This window comes from Chrysochloris asiatica, unplaced genomic scaffold, assembly GCF_000296735.1.
Source record: "Chrysochloris asiatica unplaced genomic scaffold, ChrAsi1.0 scaffold00083, whole genome shotgun sequence".
Taxonomy (NCBI): domain Eukaryota; kingdom Metazoa; phylum Chordata; class Mammalia; order Afrosoricida; family Chrysochloridae; genus Chrysochloris; species Chrysochloris asiatica.
In genome coordinates, this window is record NW_006408601.1 from 10,854,427 (window position 1) to 10,877,835 (window position 23,409).

Sequence of the window (23,409 nt, forward strand, 5' to 3'; positions counted from 1 at the left end):
AGGGTTTCTAAGGGTGTAAATCTTTACAGGAACAGAAACCTTTTCTTTCTCCAGTGGAGCAACTAATAGATTAAATTAGTGACCTTGTGGTTAGCAGCTCAACTTGTCACCACTACGCTGTCGGGGCTCCCTTAGAACCGTGATGGTGCAGGTGAAGGTGTAAAGCAGATCACCTTTTACTTTTTCCTAGTTATGTGTGTTGCTGCCAAGCATAGCTCCAGAGCATTTCCTAGCCTAGCCAATGCCGACTTGCATCTGGAGTTTGTCCGGTACCATATTCATCTTCTCCGTCACGTGTCTACCTGCCTAAACCATGTTTGGTACTGAAACTTGTCCAAACAAGCGTATACTGCCTCATAAAGGCCCAGGACCATTAGAGTATCATCAGATAGCTTTTACTTATTCCATCTGGAATCAAGCTGTCAGGCAGCACAACTGGGGAATATCTGGAATGTCAACGTGACATTGATAAAAAGTGTGTACCCACAAGCAGTGTCTAGACTTTTGTAAACCGTAATGATTCACTCTGACGTGGAGCTAAAGGTGGAAGCAAAGTCAGACTTGTAGGGAGGAGAAAGGGACTGCTGTCAGTATAATGTTCACATGTAACTGTATATTCTCACCTTTTGGGGGAGATTTGATTTTATTTCTTCCAAGATTATTACATTCCAAAACCACAGTAAAACTCACCATTGTCAAGTTGATGACCACTCCTAGCAGCCCTTTGGTACAGAGTAGAACTGCCCTGTAGGTCTTCCAAGACTGGGAATCTTCCTGTAGTAGACTGCCGCGTCTTTGTCCTGTGAAACAACTAGTGGTTTCCAACCTCTGACCTTTCTGTCAGCAGATGAACACATTAACCACTGCACCACCAGGACTCCTAAAAACAAAGTTGTTGATGGTTAAATGCCGTAGAGTCAGCTCTGACTCATAGTGACCCTGTAGAGGGTTTCCAAGGAAGGAGTGGTTCCCAGTTTGAGTTGCTGAAACAATTCATAGCTCATCTTTGCACCGAATACTCATTGCTGTCAAGTCGAATTCTGACTCCTTGTGACCCTATAGGATAAAGTAGAATTGCCTCATAGCCGTTTGAAGTCTGCAAATCTTTATAGAGGCAGACCTACTTATAATAGTCCATTGTTGTTGTCTTAAGTGCTGTGGGGGCTGGTGTAATAAATAGTCAATTAGGTACATTATATTCCGTGAAGCAGGATAGAAATTCAGGAGGAATTAGCATAAGTACTTGGGTGAGGTTGCTGTGTGATTTAATTAGCGCTTTCCATTCTGAAGGAAGTGAGAATCATAAATATGTAGATTAGGTACTGGGATGGCCCAGATGCACCCTTTCAAAGTTATTTCAGGTAAGTTAATTTTTATGAAATACATTGTGCAATCTTAAAGTCAGCCTTAATAGCACATACTTAAGGAAACACTTAAGGCATATTTAAAATGGATGATTTGGGGACAAAAAAACCCAAAAACCCCAAAACATCCAGTGACTTGGCCTATCATCAGGAAGAGTTAATACGATCTAGAGCACAGAAATCGCCTCCCTTCAGTTTCCATGGAATCCACCGGAACAAAGCAGCTTATCAATAAAGAGAGATGGTCTTGTCACTCACTGGTGTTCCTAACCCTTGAGTTACAGATCTGATTGGAATCCCAGGACCACCTCTGTTAGTAGTGCGAGTTTGGGTAAAGCGCTCAAACCTGCTCAGACTCTGCCTCTAATTCACTAAAATGTAGAAAATCACTGGACCTGCTTTAAGAGATTGAAGTGAAGAGTAAGTGAGGTAAATCCCAGAAGCATTTAGCAAAATAACGTAAAAAGGGGCTCAATCCTTTTGAGACCAATAATTTCATTCTGTTGAGTGATTTCACCCTTCTCAGGTATGTTATTGTTGTTACGTGTTGTCAAGTCAGTTCCGATTCTTAGGGACCCTGGATAGTGTTTCCTGGAGTCCTGGTGTAGTGCTGTAGGATAAGCACTGGACTGCAAACCACAAGGTTGGTGGTTTAAACCCACCAGCTACTCCTTGGAAACTGTATACAGGGTTGCTGTGAGTCAGAACTGACTCATCAGCACTTAACAAAATAGTAGAGCAGCTGGTGGGTTTGAACTGCCATCCTTGTGGTTTGCAGTCCAGTGCTTATCCTACAGAGCCACACCAGGACTCACTATGAGATACAGGGAGGAAAATTGCTTGGAATTCATTAGCTGTTTAGCTTTGGGACGTTTCATATGCATTTTGTTGTATTAAAGTACATGTCATAGATTGAACTGTGTCCCCCCCAAATATGTGGTAACTTGACTGGGTGATGATTCCCAGTGGATTAGCAGTTAGATAGTGATGTAATGTGGCAGTTATGGGATGAGTCCACATAACGTGATCCGATGTATAACCTGACCAGATGTACGGGAGGTTCCCAGGGGTGTGGCCTGCAACACCTTTGGTCTTCTAAGAGATGAAAGGAGAGAGAAGTGAACAGAGAAGGAGGACCCATTACCACTAAGGAAAAAGAGTTGGGAGCGAGTGTGCCCTTTTTACCTGAGGTCCCTTTAATATGAATCTTCTAAATCCAGGGGAAGACTGATGCCAAAGCACAGGGAGCTTTCCAAGAAATGATGGGTCTACAGATGCTGAGGAGTCCTGGCGTGGTGCTGTGGGATAATGTTCTGGACCACAAGTTTGGTTTGAACTGCAAGGTTGCCAGTTCAAATTCACCAGCCTTCCTCAGAAACCCTACACAGGGTTGCTATGAGTCAGAATGGACTCAACAGCACTTAACAATGATAACAACAGATGCTGAAAGAAGACAGGGACCTTTCCCCAGAATTGACAGAAAGAGGAAGCCTTCCCTTACAGCTGGTACCATGAATCTGGACTTCTTGCCTCCTAAGATGTGAGAGGATACGTTTGTTTTTAAAGCCATCGCTGTGTTAATTCTGTTATAGCAGAACCAAGTGATTCAGTTAGGACGCAAGCTACATAACCCAGGCTCTGACTTGGCACACCTCACATGAAGGAGTGCCAGCTGTAGTGGTTCAGGCAGGCCACATTCAGTTTTAGGGTGGACTCTGGAAATCAAGGAATCTGTCTCCTTGGACCACAGCCTTACTGTTGCTGTTTACCAAGTGGGTGGAGTTAATTACAGGAAAGCCTGCCAGATGTGCTGGCCTCTGCCTGAGGCAGTAAGCTTTCACTGAGATGTTGCTGGCAGCAGTGTGGCAGTGTGGAGAAGCGGCTTCCATCCAGCAGCCCTTTGTATTCCTACAAGTATGATTGATGGGTGGTTGAATGTTAGCCTCATCTCTCCCCAGCTTGTGATCTATGTCATGGGGAGTTGCCTGTAACTCACCCCTCTGGAACATTAGGCCACTGGGCATTAGATGCCTCTGTTAATAATAGCACTAAAAGCCATTGTTGTTGTTATTAAGTGCTGTCGAGTCCATTCCGACCCACAGCAACCCTGTATGGGGTTTCCAAGGAGTAGCTGGTGGCTTGAACTACTGACCTTGCCGTTCAAACGACTTTGCAGTCTGATGCATTAGCCCACAGTGCCACACCAGGACTGCACTAAAAGCCATTATGGACCATTAATACCTTAATCTGATTTTTTGGGGGTATAGGTCAGGTGCCTCGTGGAGGAAGGGAGGAAGAATTGAGAAGGTCTGTAACTCGGGGCTTTGCTAAAGAGGATAGATAAATGTGATAATGCAGGGATGCCTCAGAGCAGCACGCACCTACTAAGAGAGAAGAGGGCTGGAATGGCAGACCAAGAGCTGCCTGGGTTGGGAGGAGACAGGAAGCCCATCCAGGCAGTGGTCAGTGAAATGAAGGAAGGTTGCTGGGAGAAAACATCTCCTGAGCCTATCCTAGAGACTCTGACGGACAGAATTTAGAACCATCATAAACAAAAGGAAATGTGTGGACAACTACTCTGAGGCAGGTACTCTGCAGGGCCTACAGGAGAGGATAGTATGCAGAAGATACTCAGTGAGAGAAGAACATGTAAGGAAGAGGGGGTGGGTCAGGGAGGTCTGTTAAAAAGAGGGTGTGGGGGTAGCTTCTGCTGACTGCCATCCAAATTGAGTTTACTTCTTGGGTGGTAAGTGAATGCCATTTAGTACACGTGGAGAATTATTCCCGGGCCTCCTACTCTCAGACCGCAGGTATTAGGGTAGCATTAGGGGGAGGGGCAAGACATTCCACCCATGGTCAGGAAAGCTGTGCCCAATTAAAAGTCCTTGATGTCTCTATGGGTAGTTATCTGTCTTTCAAACAAGTTGCCAAGAGATTACTAAGAATATGTCATGAAAGAACCTGGTTTCTACAAAGAGACAGGCAGCCTGAATATCCCTGTCCTAGGAGAGCTCATGCTTTTTATCAAACTACGTGAAAACGAACACATGATACACTGTTACCACTGGCTGGGGCAGGGGAGAAGGATGCTAAAGGGGATGGTAAGGAGGATGAATCAAAAACTGTAAGTGATGAAGAGAAAAGTGGACACCACTTACCTGTCACTTTGTAGACATACTAGAAGCACATAAAGAAGCCAGATTTTAGTGAATGCATTCTGAGCAAATGTTCTGCTACATGGTCATCTAGAATGAAGTTATTATGACTAGAAATTGCTTTATGCTCAGAATAATCAGCTCATTGTTTTCTCCATATACAAGTAGCAGATGCTATTAGTGTATAGGAAATATGTATATATATATATGGTGCAATCTCAACTTTAATATATATGCTTTTATTTTTTGAATATACCTTTTGAAAAATGGAATAAAAGAGCAATTTTGCCTCTGGGTAACGGAATTATGAGTCACGCAGGTTATGGTGGTGAATATGCTTCATAACACTTCTTTATATTTGAACATTTTTATTCAATGATCATAGTCAGAAAAAAAATATTTGGCAGGCTGTAGGAAAAAAAATTTAAGAGTGGGAAAGTTGACTCTCAGCAGCAAAGATTTCCTTATTCGGCACTGATCTATCATCACACCGGGCTGAATCATGGTGACATCAAGCTGTTCTGTGTCAATGTGTCTGCCGGACGTGTCCTGCCTGTTCAGTCCCTCCCCTTCTTGCTGGCTTCATCGCAGTTACCAGTGCAATTCACCGTTTCTCTTTCTTTACAGTTCATGGGTCTTCACTCTCCTTGGTCTCCAGCACATCATCGATTTATTCCACTGTGAGTACAAAGACCTGCCACTGGCTGGGCTTTGCCTTTATCACCTCTCTCAAGAGGCAGCTGTAAACTCTCTCCTATAAAGAGTGGTTAATTTCAGAACAAGATTTGCACTTCACAGACAGCTTTTAGTTACAAGGTGCCTACTAATAAATTCAGGGAGTCCTGGTGTGGTGCTGCAGGGTCATACACTAGACTACATGGTAAAGACAGGGTCGCTATGGATCGAAACAGACGTGACGGCACATTTCAACAGTTAATGAAGAGCTGACTGTTCAAATGACTTTTTGCTTTGGGTAATGACTGCTTAGAATGTCTGGGAAGTCTCAGTCATTTCTGGTCATAAGGGGAAAAGGAAGATTTGAGCTTCTGTTTCACTATCTGTAAAATAGAAAGAATAGCACTTCCAACCTTATAGAGAAGGGGTGTTCTGGTGGCACTCAGCTGCTAACCCAGAGGTTGGTGGTTCAAACCCCTGAGCTCTGTGGGAGAAACATGTGGTAGCCTGCTTTCATAGATTAGAGCCTTAGAAACCAGATAGGGCAGTTCTACCCTGTTCTGTGGGTCATTATGAGTTAGCAATGGGTACCTTATAGGGCTGAAATGAGGATTAGATGTTATTAGAATTGCACTTCCCTATACTATAAACTCCTTGATGAAAACAATTGTTTTCTGTTCTTATTCCAAGTGTCGATAACAGTGCCTCGCACATAGTTGTTGTCGTTGTTAAGTGCCATTGAGTCGGTTCCAACTCATAACTCCCCTGTATGGGGTTTCTGAGCAGCTAGTGGGTTTGAACTGCCGACCTTTCAGTTATCAGTCCAATCGCTATCCTACAGCGCCACACCAGTTTAAATGAGATCATACATGTAAAGCATCAAGTTAGCACTCAGTAAGTGTTAGCTATCATCAGTGAGAGGATTATTGAACAAAAGCAAAATAAAATCAAATGTACTGCATTTGTTTAGTGGTGCTTAGTTTTTATAGCTATACACTTATAAATGGAGTCATGGTGTGGCGTGGTAGGATAATGTCCTGGATCACACAGTCAGTTTGAGTCTCAGGGTCGGCAGTTCAAATCTACCAGCTGCTTCTCGAAAACCCTATGCTATACAAGGTCTCTATGAGTCAGAACCGACTCAATGACACCCAACCACAACAGCAATTATAAATATCCCAAATCCTCACTTATCAACATGGTAAGGTTCCAAAGACCAGGTCCTAATGCAAAAATTGGCATTATGTGAAAAGCACATTAGATCACAAAGTAGAGAATGACTGCATCATTATATAACTGGTAAACCACTGAGAATCGTGACCCAGCAAGTTGCCACAGCACTCTTCCCTTGCACCTCAACATTCTGCATTGCCCGATGTATGTCACAAATGTGCAAAATATTGTCCATTTTTCAATACAAAACATCAGATAACAAGATAGTTGATAAGTGAGGAATAGGTATCCTTGTCTTAAAACTTTAGTTCCAGAATTCCCACAGGAATCATGTTTTTAAGGAAAATCACGAATTCTCTAACCCTAATAATAGCAGGTTTCTGGCCTGGATAACAGGGTGAACTACAGAGACCATTGCAAGTAAGATACCATCCCAGAAGCAAGTGAAAGAGCACAAGTCCTGGTTGTTCACTCTTAAGCAAGCACAACAAACATCGGTGATCATTGACGTGGTCTGATTCAGAGGTTCCAGGAACACACCCTGACACTTCTTCCCACCTTGCTCCCCCTCTAACTCCAAAGTACCTCTTTTCTACACTGGTCATCTTTTCTAGCTTTCATTTTAAGGGGCTCATATACAATGAGCTTCCATTATCTCTCAATTCCATTTTTTCATGAGCTTTCTGAAGCCCCCTCATAGGACTTCATTAACTCTTCTTTTGTGGTTGTTGTCATTAAGTACCATTAAGTCAGTTCTGACTCATAGTGACCCTGTATAGGGTTTCTGAGGAGCAACTGGTGGATTTGAGTTGCCGACCTTGTGGTTAGCAGTCCAGTATTTATCCTATAGCACCACACCAAGACTCCAAATCCTCTCTTTTCAGAAGCAGTTATTGAAGCTGTTACCTGTGAAGAAAGTTTAGAAATGGATAAGCTGAGTTCTTCTAGAATGAAACTCTGGGATGTGGTTAGGTACCAGGACTGCTACTTACAAAACTAAATTTACTCAACTGTATCTACTGAGGTCATGTGTCTCATGGACTCTGAGCTAAGACCTGAGAATATGGTTTAGGTAGAGAGGATGCTGCTAAAAGAAGCTGGAGGTGCCAGAGGCACCAAGGGATATGGGCCTCTGCAGTATCATGGGGTCTACACAGAACAGCAATCACAGATATTTCTATGCCTAAACCCCATATTTTCATAGTGGCATTTTCTATCAGTGTAGACAGGGGAAATCCTTTGCAGATAAGTGAAAAATGGTAGGTTGCCCTGCATCAGACAGCCTTATAGGGAAGGTACATGAGCTTCTCCAACTCATAAGTATTCTGATCTAAGAAACCATCATGTATGATTCTGGGGCCCTACTTTGGGCCAGCCACTGGAAGTTCAAGGTGAAAGGCCCTTCTTCCAATGACTGCTGTCCTGGGTGTGTGTGACATGAAATTGTCAAGCTGGTGTTTTCATAAAATTCAAAATTGTCCTTTCTGAGTTGATATAAATTCACAAGTTACTAAAAACCTAGTGGTGGTGGTTGTGTACCATGGAGTCGGTTCTGACTCACAGCAACTGGGTATAGTGTTTCTGAGGCTGTGAATCTTTATGGGAGCAGAAAGCCTTATCTTTCTCCCATGGAACAGCTGGTAGATTGGAACTGCTAACCTTGAGGTAAAAAAAATCCAATTTGTAGTCACTACGCTTCCAGAGCACCTTCCTTTTTTTTCAGGTTAGCAAGAGACCTGAAGTCTAATCTTAGATTTTTATTTATTTATTTTTTCACTGTATAATTTTGGACAAGTCCCCTTATCAGCCTGAGTGTCTCTTGGTTTTGTTCTGTGTGTCAGGGGGTTTGCTGAGACGCTCTCAGTTCCCTGCAGTTTCAGATGCCACACAAGTCACAGTCAAAAGTTCCCATTTAGTCAGATTTTTTAAAAAGTAGTCTAACAGTTAAATATTTTCTTGCTAGAGGAGTCTCCTAGTCCCAGAACAACTGCAAGTCTGACTAGACTCTGACTTGCGAAGATCTGATTGGAGTCCCTTATCAATGATTAGCAACTTGGTGATAATGCAATTCCAGCGCTCAGGTACCTTTGTCAATGTGAAGATAAACAACACAGTTCTACTTTGATGTCAGAAAAAGAGACCTTTGGAGAATCTTAAGTTGCTGTCAACCCAGACCAAGAGCCTACACACCAGCTCAGAGCTTTAAATCTTGTTTGACAATAAGTTATTTCCCCAACAAGTGTTGTGTTGGTGGTGGTGGCTACCCAGTGGATTCCGTTCATGCAACCCTGTCTGTGCTTAGCAGGACTGCTCCATAGGGTTGCCAAGGCTGCCTTCCAGAGCAGATCATCAAACCTTCCAAGGGGCCTCTGGGTGGGTTTGAACCACCAGCCTTTCAACTAGTAGATGAGCTTATAACTGTTTGCATCACCCAGAGACTCCTAAAAACTCTCTAATTCTTGGATATTGAGACTACTGCTTCTGCCTGAAATTCTACTTTTAATTGCAAATGGAAGAAAAGGCAGCATCATATTAAACAACTCTCCTAGAGAAGTCCTGATGTAGAGTAAACCCCAGAGGTCACATCTGGCCTCAGATTGGCTTTCTTGGTTGGTTGAGAGCAGCAGCCGGAGTCCCCAGGTGAGCTTATGCTGAAAGAAAGTTGAGTGGCTTCACGAGGGACTTCCCCAAAGTACAGAAGAGCAGTAACACCTGAGCAAGATGCAAAGCACAGGGTCTCCCCAGGCCCAACCCAGAAGACAGACAGGCATAGTGGCAGTGGCATTAGCCAGAGGATAAACTGTTAAGGTCTACTGATAGAAGTGTTATAAGTCCAGGCTGCTCCTGTGTGGATGGTCCAACTACTTAAAGACCTCCACTAGCTGTCCAAGAGCTAGAGTGCAATGGCGCACTCACCATTTGTTTTTGTCTCCTTCGGCCTTATTTCTAGAAAGCCTTCATAGAAACGTGGCTATAGTAAAAGAGTCAGAGCATTTCCTGGTGAAGATCATAGGCACTAGGAATCCAATGCCTGGGATTCAATCCCAGCTTGCCCACTTACTACCTATGACCATGTGACTTATCCTCTCCGTGCTTTGGTTTCTTCTGCAAATCAGAAAGCAATAGTAGAGAATTAAATGAATAGTGAATGTAAAATGTTTGGAATAATCTCTGGCACATAGTAAATGCTATTATTACCATAAGATCAAGAATTTGACCTTGCTCACAGCCATAGCCTGGCTTCTGAAAACGATGCCTGGTGCATAGTAGGAAATCAGTAAATATTTGACAGGCAGATGAATGGATGGGCAGAGAAAGGCGGATAAATATTATCTGGGAGGGAAGAATGAGTCCTGAGGACATCTATCAAGATTTTTGTTTGATGAGATTGTCCAGCTGTGGGAATTTAGGCTAGATACCGAATCTGTCTGAGCCTCAGAAGGAATACAAACAACCCACTTTATGGGATTGCTGCAGGAGTTAAATTATATGGCCCAATATGCTTAAAAATCAGTTGCTAGTGTTGGAGCCAGCCTGCAAGGAGAGGGAGCTCTTGGGCAGTAGGGAGAAGAGGAATTGAGCGGGGGAATCAGACAGGAAGCCCCGGGGGCTAATGAATCATATTTCTCTGCATTCTGAAGTAAGTCGGGTGCTGATTTCTAAAAATAATGTGTTTTGGGAAAATAATGGTTTTATCACTAGTAAAAATGGGTGAGGATGCATAGCGAGGTCCTAAGGATTCAAGGTCGGCAGTTCGAAACTACCAGCTGTTCCGCGGGAGAAAGATGAGGGTTTCTGCACTTGTAAAGATTTACAGCCTCGGAAACCCTGTGCAGGGTCACTATGAGTCGGAAATAACTCCACAGTACTTAACAACAACAACAACAAGGACCCAATAGGCTCCTTGTTGATTTGCACTCACCCACCTGCTTCCCAAGAAGCTCCTCCACCTGGAAATGCAGGTGGTGGAATGGTGAGAACCCAGAGCAGGAAGGCCCCCAATATTCCCAGGAAGGAGTGATGTGTTCCTCCTGTATGGGCCCCAGGGGGAACCTAAGGAGTGGGAAAGAACTGTTCCCACTACAGCAGGTTTCCCCCATCCATACAAGTGTCCCCATGGGAGGTGAGAGATAGTCTGTAGTCACAGGGGCCACAGGCTTTGTCCTTTTTCCCAAGAGCCACAGGTAATTTGGGGATTTAAGGTAGGGCATCAGGAAGGTGAAGGCTGTGTATGTCCTTGTACTCTGTTGTGTCACCGGCCTGTAGAAAGGAGACAGAAAATGAGGATAAACTGTTAAGAACAGTTTCTTCCAGCCCCCCGCTAAGGTTACTAGAAAAAACACAGAATATCAAATTACATTAAAAATTCATACTTCTTAGAGTAAGTATGTCCCTGGTATTTTTATGGGATAAACTTACAACAAAAAAATACTTACATACCTTCTCGTAAAGCTCCTTACCCTATTGCCATCCCATCTCCAAAGAGAGGTAAGATGTCTCCTCACAACCAAGTAAATTAGACCCCACGCCTTCCTGACTGACCTCCCCCTCAGCCCTCTTCTTACTATTGTCCTAATTGTGCTGGTTCCTTCTAATTATAATAATAATACACTGTATTTGGCCCTTACTGAGTGGTCAGATAATTAGACCACTAGAGAAGGTTTTTATCAGAACCCAAACATGGGTTCCCCAGGGATTGGACTACATTGTTGCTTGTTCCTCAACTGGTCTAATCCTCCTGTGTTTTCTTTGCAGCCGGAAGAAAAATGCCAGTCAGAGGTAAGGCATAGTTACACATTAGACTTCTTCTTTCAACACTATCATATTTTATGAACTCCCAAAACAAGTAACTCTGGCGCTTGTCATCTTTAGATTCGCAAACTGCGGCGGGAGCTAGATGCCTCCCAAGAAAAGGTTTCAGCTTTGACCACCCAGCTGACTGCAAATGTGAGTACAGATGCAGGGCAGTGCCTCTGGTCTCTGAGCCTGTGAAACAAAAAAGACATGGGCTTCAGAGTCGGGGGGTTACTGTCAGCTATGGTACACACTGTCTCAGTGAATTTGGGCATGTTGTTATTGAACCCCAGAGCCTGTGTTTTCCTATTTACAAAATGGGGAGATTGTCATGTGATCTTAAGAGGGTGTGGAGTAGGGGAAAGAAAGAAAGAAGAATGAGATCCAGATTTCCACAATAAATAGCCAGTTGCTGTGTAATTATAATCTACACGATTACATGTCCAGGAGACACTGCCAACCAGCATTCAACAGCTGTTGAGTGCCAGCTATGCCCTGGGCGTTGGGAGTTTAACAGCAAAACAAGCATAAGTCTCTGGTCCAGCAGAGACTAAACAAGCAAGTCTGTTGGAATATGGTAACTGTTAAAACAGAGAGAAAGGGAGGAAGGAGTACCTAAGGTAGGCTTGAGGGAGGGGCTCAGGAGGGCTTCCCGGAGGAGGTGACATATGTATGGAGCTCTGGATATCCTGTAAAGGGAGGACTCATGGGGAAGACCACTTTCTATGGCCAAGGTGAAAGATATTGGTGCAATTAGAACCTAGAACTTGGCTCTGAGGAGCCTGGGAGGTGGAAAGAGCTGACATTGATGAAAGTTGGGGTCAGATCACTGAGTGTCTTAGTTACTAGGCTGAGAGTTTGGAGCGCATTCTGAAGTTAGTAGAGACTTATGTGAGTTTGAAGCAGAGCGGTGAGATGGTCAGATTTGATCTTACGGAAGACTGTAGGTACAGGATCATTCGAGGGGTCACGGTGGAGGCAGAGATCTGTAGAGCAGAGCTGTGGCCAGTGAGGACTGAAGCTCAGAAGGTGGAGCCTGAGCTATTAGAAGGTGCAGAGAGGCTCTGAACACAGGCTGCCTACCCAGGAGTGAACTGCCAAGGAATGACTCCACAGATCTAGCTGTGTGGGCTTCTATCATAAACCGACCTGCTTAACTTTGCACTTTTATAACAATGGAAAACAAATTGAAAAGACGATCTGTCTTTAATCAGGAAGCAAAGTCAATACTAAGAATTGATTATTGTCCTGAAATTTTTACCCAAATAATTCCCAGTTTAGGAGTCCTAGGATGATGTAATTGGTTAACATGTTAGTTGCTAAACAAAAGGTTGGAGTTTCGAGTCTACCTAGAAGTACCTTGGTTACCTACATCCTTTGAAAACTCAGCTATTAAAAACCTTACTGAGCACAGTTCTACTCTGACCCACATGGGGTTGCTTTGAATCAGATCCACTCAACAGCAACTGGTCAGTTCTCAGTTTGAGCCTGAGTGCACTCAAGGAAAGAGGCCTGGTGGCACAGTAGTTAAGTTTTCAGCTGCTAACCAAAAGGTCAGTGGTTCCAACCCACTAGCTCCCCGTGGGAGAAGTTGTGATATTCTGCTTCTGTAAAGATTACACCCTTGGCTCCACCCAATCTGTCCACTGCCTGACTCACCCCATAGTCACAGCCCTGACGGGGCCTGCTTTTACTACATCAAGGACAAGCTGAGGTTCTGGAAGACTGGGCTCCAAGCACGGTCATTCAAGGACTTGCTCCTACCATTTCTCTTGCTACAAAATCAGCAAAGAGAGAAAAGGGACTGTCATGAATCCCAAGAAGCAGAGTCCACCAAACCTGAGCAAGCTGCCGCACGAGCCAAGCCATTGGACACCACTACCTGCAAGAATCTCTGGCACTGTGCCTCCACTGTGTGCACCTTCCTTCATGTGAATTCGGATGAGAGTTGCCTCAACACTGACAGCTCAACAATAGTATTTGTGTTGTTTTTTCTGCTTTCTTGCTGCAAAAATAAAATCCTCCTTAAACAAAAAAGATTACAGCCTTGGAAAGCTGTTCTACTGTGGGGCAGTTCTCTGTCACATGAGGTGTCTATGACTCCTAAAGTTCTGTCTTTAAAATCTGCATAGGAAATGCTTATAGCACAGTCCTTGACCTTAGTTAGTTACAAACTCAGTAATTGAAAGCCACTATTCTTTAGGCTCCTGAGGCTTCCTGTGTTTCTAGAACTCTGATTTTTTCCAAAACCCTGATGTACTTGATTCCTGTGTGTTATATGATCCTATCTATCTATCTATCTATCTATCTATCTATCTATCTATCTATCTATCTATCTATCTATCATTTGTTTTTGTATTATTTTTATTCCTTCCCATTCCCAACCCTACCCCACCTCCTCATAGTGCTACTGAAAGCATATTAGAAATTGATCAGACAGTTGAACTTGGAGGCTTAAATCTTACCCAGTAACACAGAAGAGGTATTCTTCTGTGGACAGATGCTTCATCTGGGTAACCAGATGTATACCTTAAAATCTAGGACCCTTTGAGCCAGAGTCTGTTGGGTAAAGTCCAAACATAGGAGGCTTGACATCAACGCCCTTCCCAAGTGATTCTGAAGCACTCTCCTCCTTAAGAATCATTGCCCCCTTCTTAACCAACAGATTGTTATTAATTTGCTTATAAATGAGCTTGAGTTAATTCCTGTAATGACCCAGCACTGCCATCAGGGCCCTTTGGATTCTCTGTTGAAGAAGGGTCAGAGTGAGATCCCTTACATGATTCCAAAAGTGTGTTTTTTGCTCCTCACAAAAGCCACAGAACCCAGTATTGTTTTAAAGTAAATATTTAGTCTTACCACACACACACCACAGGCAGGCCAGCGTGTTTTATTGTCTGCCATCTTTCTCACAGGCCAAGCTGTGTTTGTTTTTCTAGGACAAGCTACTCACAGCCACCTTCTCTGGGTGTTTTTCTACCACTCCTGTTTGTTTTCCCTGGGAATGTGAGAATGGTGATTGATGAGAAGGTCGTTGTGTGGCTCGGACAGGCTCTGAGTGGCTTCCTTGGCCTATATTTTTATAGTTGTGCTCATGACATAAAAACAGCCCTTGGGTTTGCCAGCAAATGAGACCCCTTGCTATGAACTAGCTCTTCAGAGCAAATGTGGTTTTTCTGTGAGCCTGGAAAATACATCCTCAATAACAGTCTTCATGGAATCTGGGTTTTGCTTTTGTTTTTAATTGGATAGACAATATGGATGCCCAAATAGAATGGTTGGCAACCAAGCACAAAATCGAAATAAATAGAAATTTAGCCATTTAAACTTTGTCTTTTTTGCGAGGCGGGGGTAAGTGTAGGGTGGAGATCTAGGGATAAGAGTTACTTGTTTAGATTTCCATGCCCTGACTGACTCGTTTCTTTGTTTATTATGTGAACATCTTCAGTTGACTGGCTTTGGTTTTGCCATGTTCTGTGTAGTAGCAAATTAAGACGTATCTGTTTCCTTCAGAGTTCAGAAGTATGATCTCAATTTTTCGTAGGAAGAAGATGTGTATTCTCTACCACTGAACATTTCAATGACAAGTGGCTTCCTGCCAACTTCTATGGGACTGTTAGGCAAAAGATTCAACAGTTGATCCTAGAAGTAGCTTACCCTCAACTATCCCTGTTTGATAAAGCCTAGTAATTTCCTTAGTTGAAATTGTTCACTGAGCCTCCTCACAGCCCTCACCCTCCTTCATCTCATTCCTGCTCTTCACTATGTGTGCATCATTCATCTTTTCCACTAGAAGTTTACTGTGTGATCAAATCCTACTTCTCCTAAGACTCCTGTGGAGTACCCTCTGCCAGTCTTCTTTCCATCCCTCCTACAGCCCTCTGTGTGTCTATCACCTCTTTCCTGGGACCCCCTCGTGACCACCCTGTTACCGGTCATTTCAAGTAACGTTTCCTCTGATCATTTATTTTGCCCCTTTCTTATTCCCACACTGCTTCCTTTCACTTGCAAGCCCATTCATGTCTATGCTAGGCAATTCCTTACAAGTTTATAGAACATTTTCACCTATATTGGTTCATACAACCAGGAGAAAAAGAGACATTGTCCTCATTTTATAGGTGAAGAAACTGTGCCAGTTTCTTAGATGATTTGCTCAAAATTGTGAATAATCGAAGGAACTCGTATTACAAATGAAGACCTCTAGCTCTAGATCCTCTTCCTTTTCCCTATGCCATTATTGTTTTGGGGTGCTGTTGAGTTCATTCTGACTTAATAGTGCCCCCTTGTGACAGAATAGAACTGCCCCATGGGGTTTTCTAGGTCATAATCTTTACAGCAGATCACGAGATCTTTCTCCCACGGAGCCATTTGGTGGGTTTGAACTGCCAACCTTTTGGTTAGCAGCTGAGCCATTGTACCACCAGGGCTCCTTCATCCTGCACAAGTTTATTGAGTGGTGTTTTTGTATCAGCACGAGGTATAAAAGGTAAGACAGATATGGTTTCAGTTTTCATCAACAGCCCCTCAACACATGGTCCTTCACATTTGCTGCTCAAATGCCTCTAACTCTGGGACAATTCATGATCCCATTTATACAAAGAGAGTTTGGGGGTTAGAATATCTTGACTTACTAAGAAATCTCATAATTGTGTTTCTAAAAATTTCTAACCCCAGCTGTGTGTAAAAAATGCCCTGTTCTTTATTATTAGTTTTAATAATATGATCAGTATCATCATTCAACCAATCACTAACTATTTTATGTCCTAGGCAGAGGCTTAGTGCCAACAATGTTCCTAAAAAGGAGAGTCACAGAGAAGAAGAATGCAAGAAAGGAAACCCCCTACTTGTCAATTCTGAATTTAAAAAATTTTTTCTAAGGTTTTAGTATCTCTAAAAACTGGATGCACCTTTTAACTATCATTGGCGGCATTTTTTCCTTTCTTAAGAAAATATAACAATGGCACATCTGATAATGTATTCTAGAAGACATGTGTATGTGTGGGGGGCAGCTTGGGGAGTGACATCACTCCCAGGGGAAACTGGAAAAGGGTTTTCCAAGGAGGTAGCAGATGGACCTTTCAGTGGCTTTTTATTAACCAGAATTATAACAGGCACAATATGCCAACTACTTTGTTTATTCATTCTATAAATATGCTCACTGCGAATCTTTACTGTGAGCTTGGTGAGCAAATGGTCATCTTGCAGTATAGTGAGAAGAAAGGCGTAAATCAACAGTTATAAGATTACATATATGTTTGGGGGTGGGGTGGGGTCGAGGGGATGTACACCAAAATATTCAGGAATATATAATCATATAAACAACCAAATGATTGTTTGGGTTACACATTCTGTAAGCCTGCCTCCTGGTCGCCAGCTCTCCGTCTCTCTCTTTCCGTGAGTCTGGAGTCCTCAGCTGCTCTCTTTCTCCATGCCATCATCTCTGCCTCTATCTCTGGTGTAGCTGCTTCTCTGGATAGGGTTCTACTTTCTGCTCTTCTCCCTTAATGGTCCTAGGATCCTCTGTTTCTGGACTATAAGATTAACTACTCCCCTCTTTAGACTATGTATCTTTTTAACAGCAGTACCAGAAAGTAAGTATCAGAAGTTCCATGTGCTTGCAAAAGTGAATATGAGGGAGCGTGGTGCTGTAGGATAAGTACTGGACTGAAAGGTCAGTTTGATCCATAAGGTCAGCAGTTCAAACTCAGAAACCCTACACAAGGTCTCTATGAGTTGGAATCGACTGGACGACATTTAACAACAGCAAGCACCAATTCTAGGATTGTCACGGAGGAGGAGCTGAGATCTCTTGAGAGAGATGTGTGAAAATTCATCAGACAAGGAGAGGTGTGTGGCACAAGCATTCCAGGTGCAAGGAGAGGCATTTCCATAGGCCCTAAAGTCAGAAAGGAGTATAGGTGTTGGAGGAAGTGAAGCTAGGGCAACTGAATCCCAAAGAGTGATGGGAATGGGATTCTCTAGAAGGCTGAAGACGTAGATGTAGAAGTCTTTAAGATCCAGCACCGTTTGGACACTCTCATCTTGCAGGGTAATGTAACCGTGGCTGTGTCTTCCTCCTCCAGGCTCACCTTGTGGCAGCCTTTGAACAGAGTCTTGGAAACATGACAATCAGACTCCAGAGTTTGACCATGACAGCTGAGCAAAAGGCAAGATGAAAAGGGTGTTGGGTTTTGTTTTGTTTTTTTCCTGCTTAGAGTTAACAATAAACTAAAAAATAGTATTCGTCTTCATTTCAGATAATTATGTAGATTTTGGTATCCTTCTTAAGTTATTGAAATTTGATTATAAAGCATTCTTACTATATTTATGTGTTCATTTATACTTATTGAAAGTTGATCATCTTCATGTACAGGAAAATTCCTTCATCCCCCCCCCAACTCTCCTTGATTGAAGCTAAGTTGTTCTTGATTCTTTGTATGGAGCAATTTTAGGATTTCATTTCTTTTTTCTTTTTCCCTGTTTCACAGGATTCAGAATTGAATGAGTTAAGAAAAACCATTGAACTGCTTAAGAAACAGAATGCAGCTGCCCAGGCTGCCATTAATGGAGTAATTAACACACCGGAGCTCAACTGCAAAGGTAACGTCCCAGAAACTGCTTTTAGACAGGGCTTTAAACTGTTTCAAACCAGTTCATTCACACCCAACACAACAAAATTGGAACATACCAAAGTTATAAAGTGTATACTGGAGTGGTAACTGGAACAGGAAAAGTGATGGGTCCAAATCCCTGGAATTGGTAACTCAGGAAAAAAAAAAAAAAAAGAATGACCCTTTTCAGGAGCTTGATGATGGAGATTGGATTGGACTGGGGAAAATGATATGGTCAGCAGCTATCTTTGAGCCAGGCACCATTGTTTCCAATTCTGCCGGTCAAGAGATTTGGTTGCTATGCAACACACATGCTGCCCTTGTGTTCTAGGGAGAAGATTACATTTCTAGCAGGGATTCAATCCCTAATTTTTCCTGTTCCACTTTTCATTCTGGTGTAGCCACATGTTAAAATTTGGGTCCGTTCCAGTTTCACTTCTACAGCCAATGTCTAAACAAGGAAGAATCTGTTCAAAGCACCTGCCTGCCGTTAAAAGCTTTCTGCTGACAACACATGATACGACCTCTTAGTCAGTGGTTAGACAAATACTTTTAATCTGGTTCCTTCTGGCCTCGCTGCACACGGCAACCCCAGCTCATCCTTTTATCAGATGTGTATCAACGATGAAAGAAAATATATTTCCATTGGCCAAATGTCAAAATGTTTCACAGCCCTTCACTTAGCTAACACTTTGATATTTTCATATTGATGTTGGGTAAATTGAAATGAGTTCATCTTCTGTTTGTCCAGGAAGATTATTTCTGAGTGAATTACTATGTCCTTGTATATTTTAACTTTTATTCAAGGGAAAAAATCTGAATGTGTGGATGATTAACTCCTACCATAGCAATATTTAGAAACAGCCATTAAGAAATATTAGCCATTACTGTTCCTTCTAAGGAGGAACCTTTTCTGTGTTCTAAACATGATGGTAAAGGTTCCTGGTTCAAACTCAACAGCTGCTCCTCAGTAACCCTATACAGGGTCGCTGTGGGTCAGAATTGACTCAACGGCACTTAAGAACAAAAATAAAACATGACGGTAAGTGTTTAAAACACTGAATTTCCTCATTTCCTTTTGAGTGGGGCTTTCTTTATTTTGTAGGTGAGAACCTAGAACTTTAAATGAAATTTGCCTAAGCAGCAGAGGTGTGACTGGAACCCAGTACTATCTGACTCTACAACCCAAAACCCAAAAATCCACTGTCATTGAGTCCCATCCAAATCATTGCGACCTCACAGTGACCCTACTTGTTGTGATTGTGATTGTTAAGTGCCGTTGAGTCAGTTCCAACTCATAGCAACCTTTCTGAAGAGCAGCTGGTGGGTTTGAACTGCTGAACCCATGGTTCGCAGTCTCTATTTTGTTGTTGTTGTTAGGTGCCGTCGAGTCCGTTCTGATCCATAGCGACACTATATAGGGTTTCCAAGGAGAGGATGGAGAACTTGAACCACTGACCAGCGTATTAGCCCACAGTGCCACACCAGTACTCCTCACCGTTCCTCTAGGTACCCCTAAAAATTAGGCTCTAGGTATAGTTCTGTGCTTGTGAGGAAAACTATTTGTAAACTATTTCTTCATGGATGATGATGTTAGTGTTATACACTATTCAGTAAATGTTGGACCTACTGAAAAAGTGACGATAAAGTAGAAAGGGAACGGGTTAGCAAGGACTGGCCAGGTCGAGTAGAGGGAAAAGAGCATTCTAGACAGAGGGACTAGCTATCATGTGTGAGGGCCCTGTGGTGAGAGGAATTTGATATATTTTCAAGGGGCTGAGAGAAGACTAGTTTGTCAGTAGCCAAGGGGAGAGGAAAAGGACTAACAGCTAAGGTGACTATTCCTACAGTTCAGTATTTTATAGCATTGTAGGGCTTTCAAAGGCTTAAGCAGGAGTCTCTGGGTGGTGTCGTTAAATGCTTGACTACTAGATGCTAGGCTGATGGTTAAGAACTCTTCCTGAGTTGCTGAAGAATGCTGACCTTACAGTCTGCCTCAGAAAGAACACACCTTTGAAAACCCAGTGGAGCACAGTTCTACTCTGCATGGGGTGGCCAAGAGGCAGGATTGAGGTAACAGCAGCTAGCAAGTACAAGGCTTAACAGATGGCTTTAGGAGAATACGCTCTAAGCCTTCCCTGACTTCAGGTTTGCAAAGTGGAGAGAGAGACTTTATTTAATTGAACAAAAGAGCACATAGCGCCCACCTCCTGAAAGATCTTAAAACCAGGTGATCAGAAGGTAATGTCTCACAGGAATATATCCTGTCATCCTTGAAGGTGTGAATTTAAGTTGAATGGTCATTCCCTGGGTCATGGGAATGGGCTTGAGTCAGCAGTTGCTGATCCTCTGCCTCTTGTCTCCAGGAAATAGTACTTCCCAGGCTGCAGACCTCCGCATCCGCAGGCAGCACTCTTCCGACAGCGTCTCCAGCATTAACAGCGCCACTAGCCACTCCAGTGTGGGCAGCAACATAGAGAGTGATTCAAAGAAAAAGAAGAGAAAAAACTGGGTAAGTGTACATCCAAAGACTCTGGTACTGACTGAGTCAGTCTTAGAACTGGCATCCCTGAAGGACCACATATAAAACCTGGGCTAGCCCTTAACTTCAGAACACAGACCTTTGGGAACAGATACAAAGAAATGGTTTATAGATTTTTATGGAAATCGGTGCTGCTGTGCTCAGCCAAACACTGTTGTTGTTGTTAAGTGACATTGTGTTGGTTCTACCTCATATGAACCTGCATAGGGTTTCCAAGGAGCGGCTGATAGTTGTAGTTAGCAGTCCACTACTTCTCTACAGCAGTGCAAAACACTAACATTTATAAAATAACCACCGTCTTACAGTTTTTTGTTTCAATCATAACATTTATTTATCCAGTTACCTAGGATAGCTTCAAACCAGCCTTCTCTAAAAATCATGTGACCCATATCCTATAAATAAAAGGTTTATGACAGAGGCATTGGGTTAATGAGTACTTTAAACTGGGGGTTGTACCTGAAAATGTTGAATGGCATTAATTTCCATAGCAGTATTTTTCCATGGTTCCAAAATCCCAACAAATCACTTGCATTCCTTCATATTGGTGTCTTGGACAGTTTTTCCCATCCCTTCTGATCCATTGTTGTTGTCCTTATCTTCAGTGCAGGGATATCCCAGATTGATCCCGAGTTGACCAGTGTTCAAAGGGTCCCCTTTGTCAGTGTTGACAGAATCGTGTTTCCATAGTAGTTTTAATGTTCTCATTCATTCCATACACGTCTCACTCATTTTATGTTATCTTGGATGGGTGGCAAAGGCCAGTGACAAGAGTTAGCCCAGTGACACTTTTGGTTATTGATGACTTGCATTGGAGACAAGCTAGAAGGCCAAGCATCCTCTCATTATTTTGCTTAATTTTTTTTTTTTTTTTAATTACTAATGGCTTTTAGTCAACTCATCTGCTACAAGTCAACAGGTAGCATTAATTTATGGTTCTGTTTCTAATATATCGTTGATAAATACTGTCTGCTTTGATTATCAATGTGATGAGAGAGAATTATGTTTTGTGAGTCATAGCAGTCTCAAGCTTTCTTTGATTCAAGAAATAAAGCTTGTTTATTTTGCTTTCAGCCACCGTTTGACTCTCAGTGAAATCAGGGAGGATGAATAATTTGTCTCTTCAATTAATCCCAAAGCTTAATTCTCTCTAATCTTCTGTAATCTCCTCTTCCAGCTGGCAGTTCACCAGAGGTAGAGGCAAGGAGTTAGGATGATGGCTTGTATGCCAAGCTTTTGTAGCTCTATGACTACTCTCAGGAAATGGGATCAAAAGTAGAAACTTGAAAAGAAATCGGATCTAGATTCACCCACAAAATAGACAAATAGTTGGTCATTGATGAGACATTTTGAAGAGAGAAAAATCTCATCCATTTTCAGAATGGCTTGTTTTCTGGATTTCTCAACTGCTAAGAAAACCCCCAGAATATATTTTTCAGAAGGAAAAAGAAAAACTTTGAAAAAAGGAAATTAAAATTTCAAAGCCTTTATTCCAAATGAAGCATTTTTTTGTGGTCTAGACAAAGGCATGCCTATTCTCACAGCTTTCAAGAAAGATGTTATTATTACTCTTTAACTCTTTATGTTCTCATTGGAATCTTCAGATCCATCTCATGGTTTGAGGAATTTGTGATATACTAGTTCCTTTTCCCCAATAAATTTAATACATTTCTTAAACACGACTATCCTTTTCTTGAGGACTAAGTGAAATGGCTGGTAGTTCCTGCTTATTATTTTATCTTTTATGTGTACAAGGATAGCAGGAACTCTTAAGTAGGTATGTCTTAACCATGTCAGGACCAATAGCAGTGATGATACCATTGCTTTGAAAAGAAGACATGTTTCCCTCTGGCCTTCCAAAACTTCAGGCATAGACAACAGTCTCATAGAGTGCTAAGAGAAAAGAACAGAGGGTAGACTGAGGAGAGCAAGAAGTGGGGAGTGGCCGTTACTTCCACCAGACAGGGGAAGCCAGATTAATTCTGATTGTAGGAGGCTTCCCAACCCACTGTTTTCTTTCTGTTCATAATGGAGGGACATGCCTCCATTATGCTATTTAAAGTTCCTGCTCCTACCGGAAACCTCTTCTGTGTGTGGTGCTCTTAGCCATGTCATGTCTGAAAAGTCCAAAGCTTTCCCTGTCACTGGCTTTCTCTGTTAAAAATTGTCTTTTTTCCTTCCCCTTCCCCATTTTTTGCTTGCGTTTTCTCTGGCAGGTCAATGAGGTAAGCAAGACTTTAATCTCAGATACCAAGCTAACCCATCCATTGATATGACTAATCTCATCCGCATCCGTCACCATGTCTGAGCACCCTGCTTTGTTGCTGTGTAACCTCATCATCCCTATATCCATCTGCTGAGCCAGGCTCTGTCTTGCTGTTGGCATCTAGTCTTGAACCAGGAGTAGGCATGGAATGTTACCACAGGTCCAGTCCTTTGAGCTGTCCACACCAGATAACTCTTCCTCCTAATGCACTGATTCGAGAGAGCTGTTGAGAGCATTTTCCACTGGTGGGGGGGGGAAATGTAGGCGAATTAATTGCTCTTTTGTCTGCATGTCTCTGTTTTGCCAAGACCTAAGCATGGTTGCAGCCCTACCAGACTGACAGCCTTGTGTATTCAGTTACGCAGCTCCTTCAAGCAAGCTTTTGGAAAGAAGAAATCTCCAAAGTCCGCGTCCTCTCATTCAGACATTGAGGAGATGACAGATTCTTCTTTGCCTTCTTCACCAAAGTTACCGCATAACGGTTCCACGGGTTCCACTCCACTGCTGAGAAATTCTCACTCCAACTCTCTGTAAGTCTGTCTGTTGGGGTAGCCATAGTCAGATGACCCCTCTTGTCCCTAAGAAGTCTCCCAAACAGGAATGACTAGAAGTCTTGTTCTGCCCCTTAAGAACCCCTTATACCTTTTATTTTTAACCCCTTATTTCTTGCTTTAATAGGACAATGTGTCTTCTTTCAATGTTCTAGGGCTAGCGAGACTGGCCTTAGACAAGTTGTTTAACCTCACTTTGTCTCCATTTCTTTATCTGTTAAATTGAAATAATGATCGTGGTCTGCATCTCCTGCCCTAAGGATTGGACAAGGTCAATGGAT

General features: G+C 42.7%; 1 protein-coding gene across 2 annotated transcripts in view; it reads left to right on the forward strand.

Moving 5' to 3' along the window:
- NAV2 (neuron navigator 2) overlaps positions 1–23,409 on the forward strand; it is a 499,999-nt gene that overhangs the window by 446,423 nt on the left and 30,167 nt on the right. Inside the window, exons 20-27 of one of the 2 annotated variants that reach the window (XM_006865814.1) lie at positions 5,147–5,199; positions 11,123–11,146; positions 11,240–11,314; positions 17,245–17,328; positions 17,650–17,761; positions 20,139–20,284; positions 22,528–22,536; positions 22,935–23,107. In XM_006865814.1, the coding sequence (XP_006865876.1) occupies positions 5,147–5,199; positions 11,123–11,146; positions 11,240–11,314; positions 17,245–17,328; positions 17,650–17,761; positions 20,139–20,284; positions 22,528–22,536; positions 22,935–23,107 (676 nt within the window). The remainder of the gene's footprint in view (positions 1–5,146; positions 5,200–11,122; positions 11,147–11,239; positions 11,315–17,244; positions 17,329–17,649; positions 17,762–20,138; positions 20,285–22,527; positions 22,537–22,934; positions 23,108–23,409) is intronic. The other variant, XM_006865815.1, reaches the window with a different exon arrangement.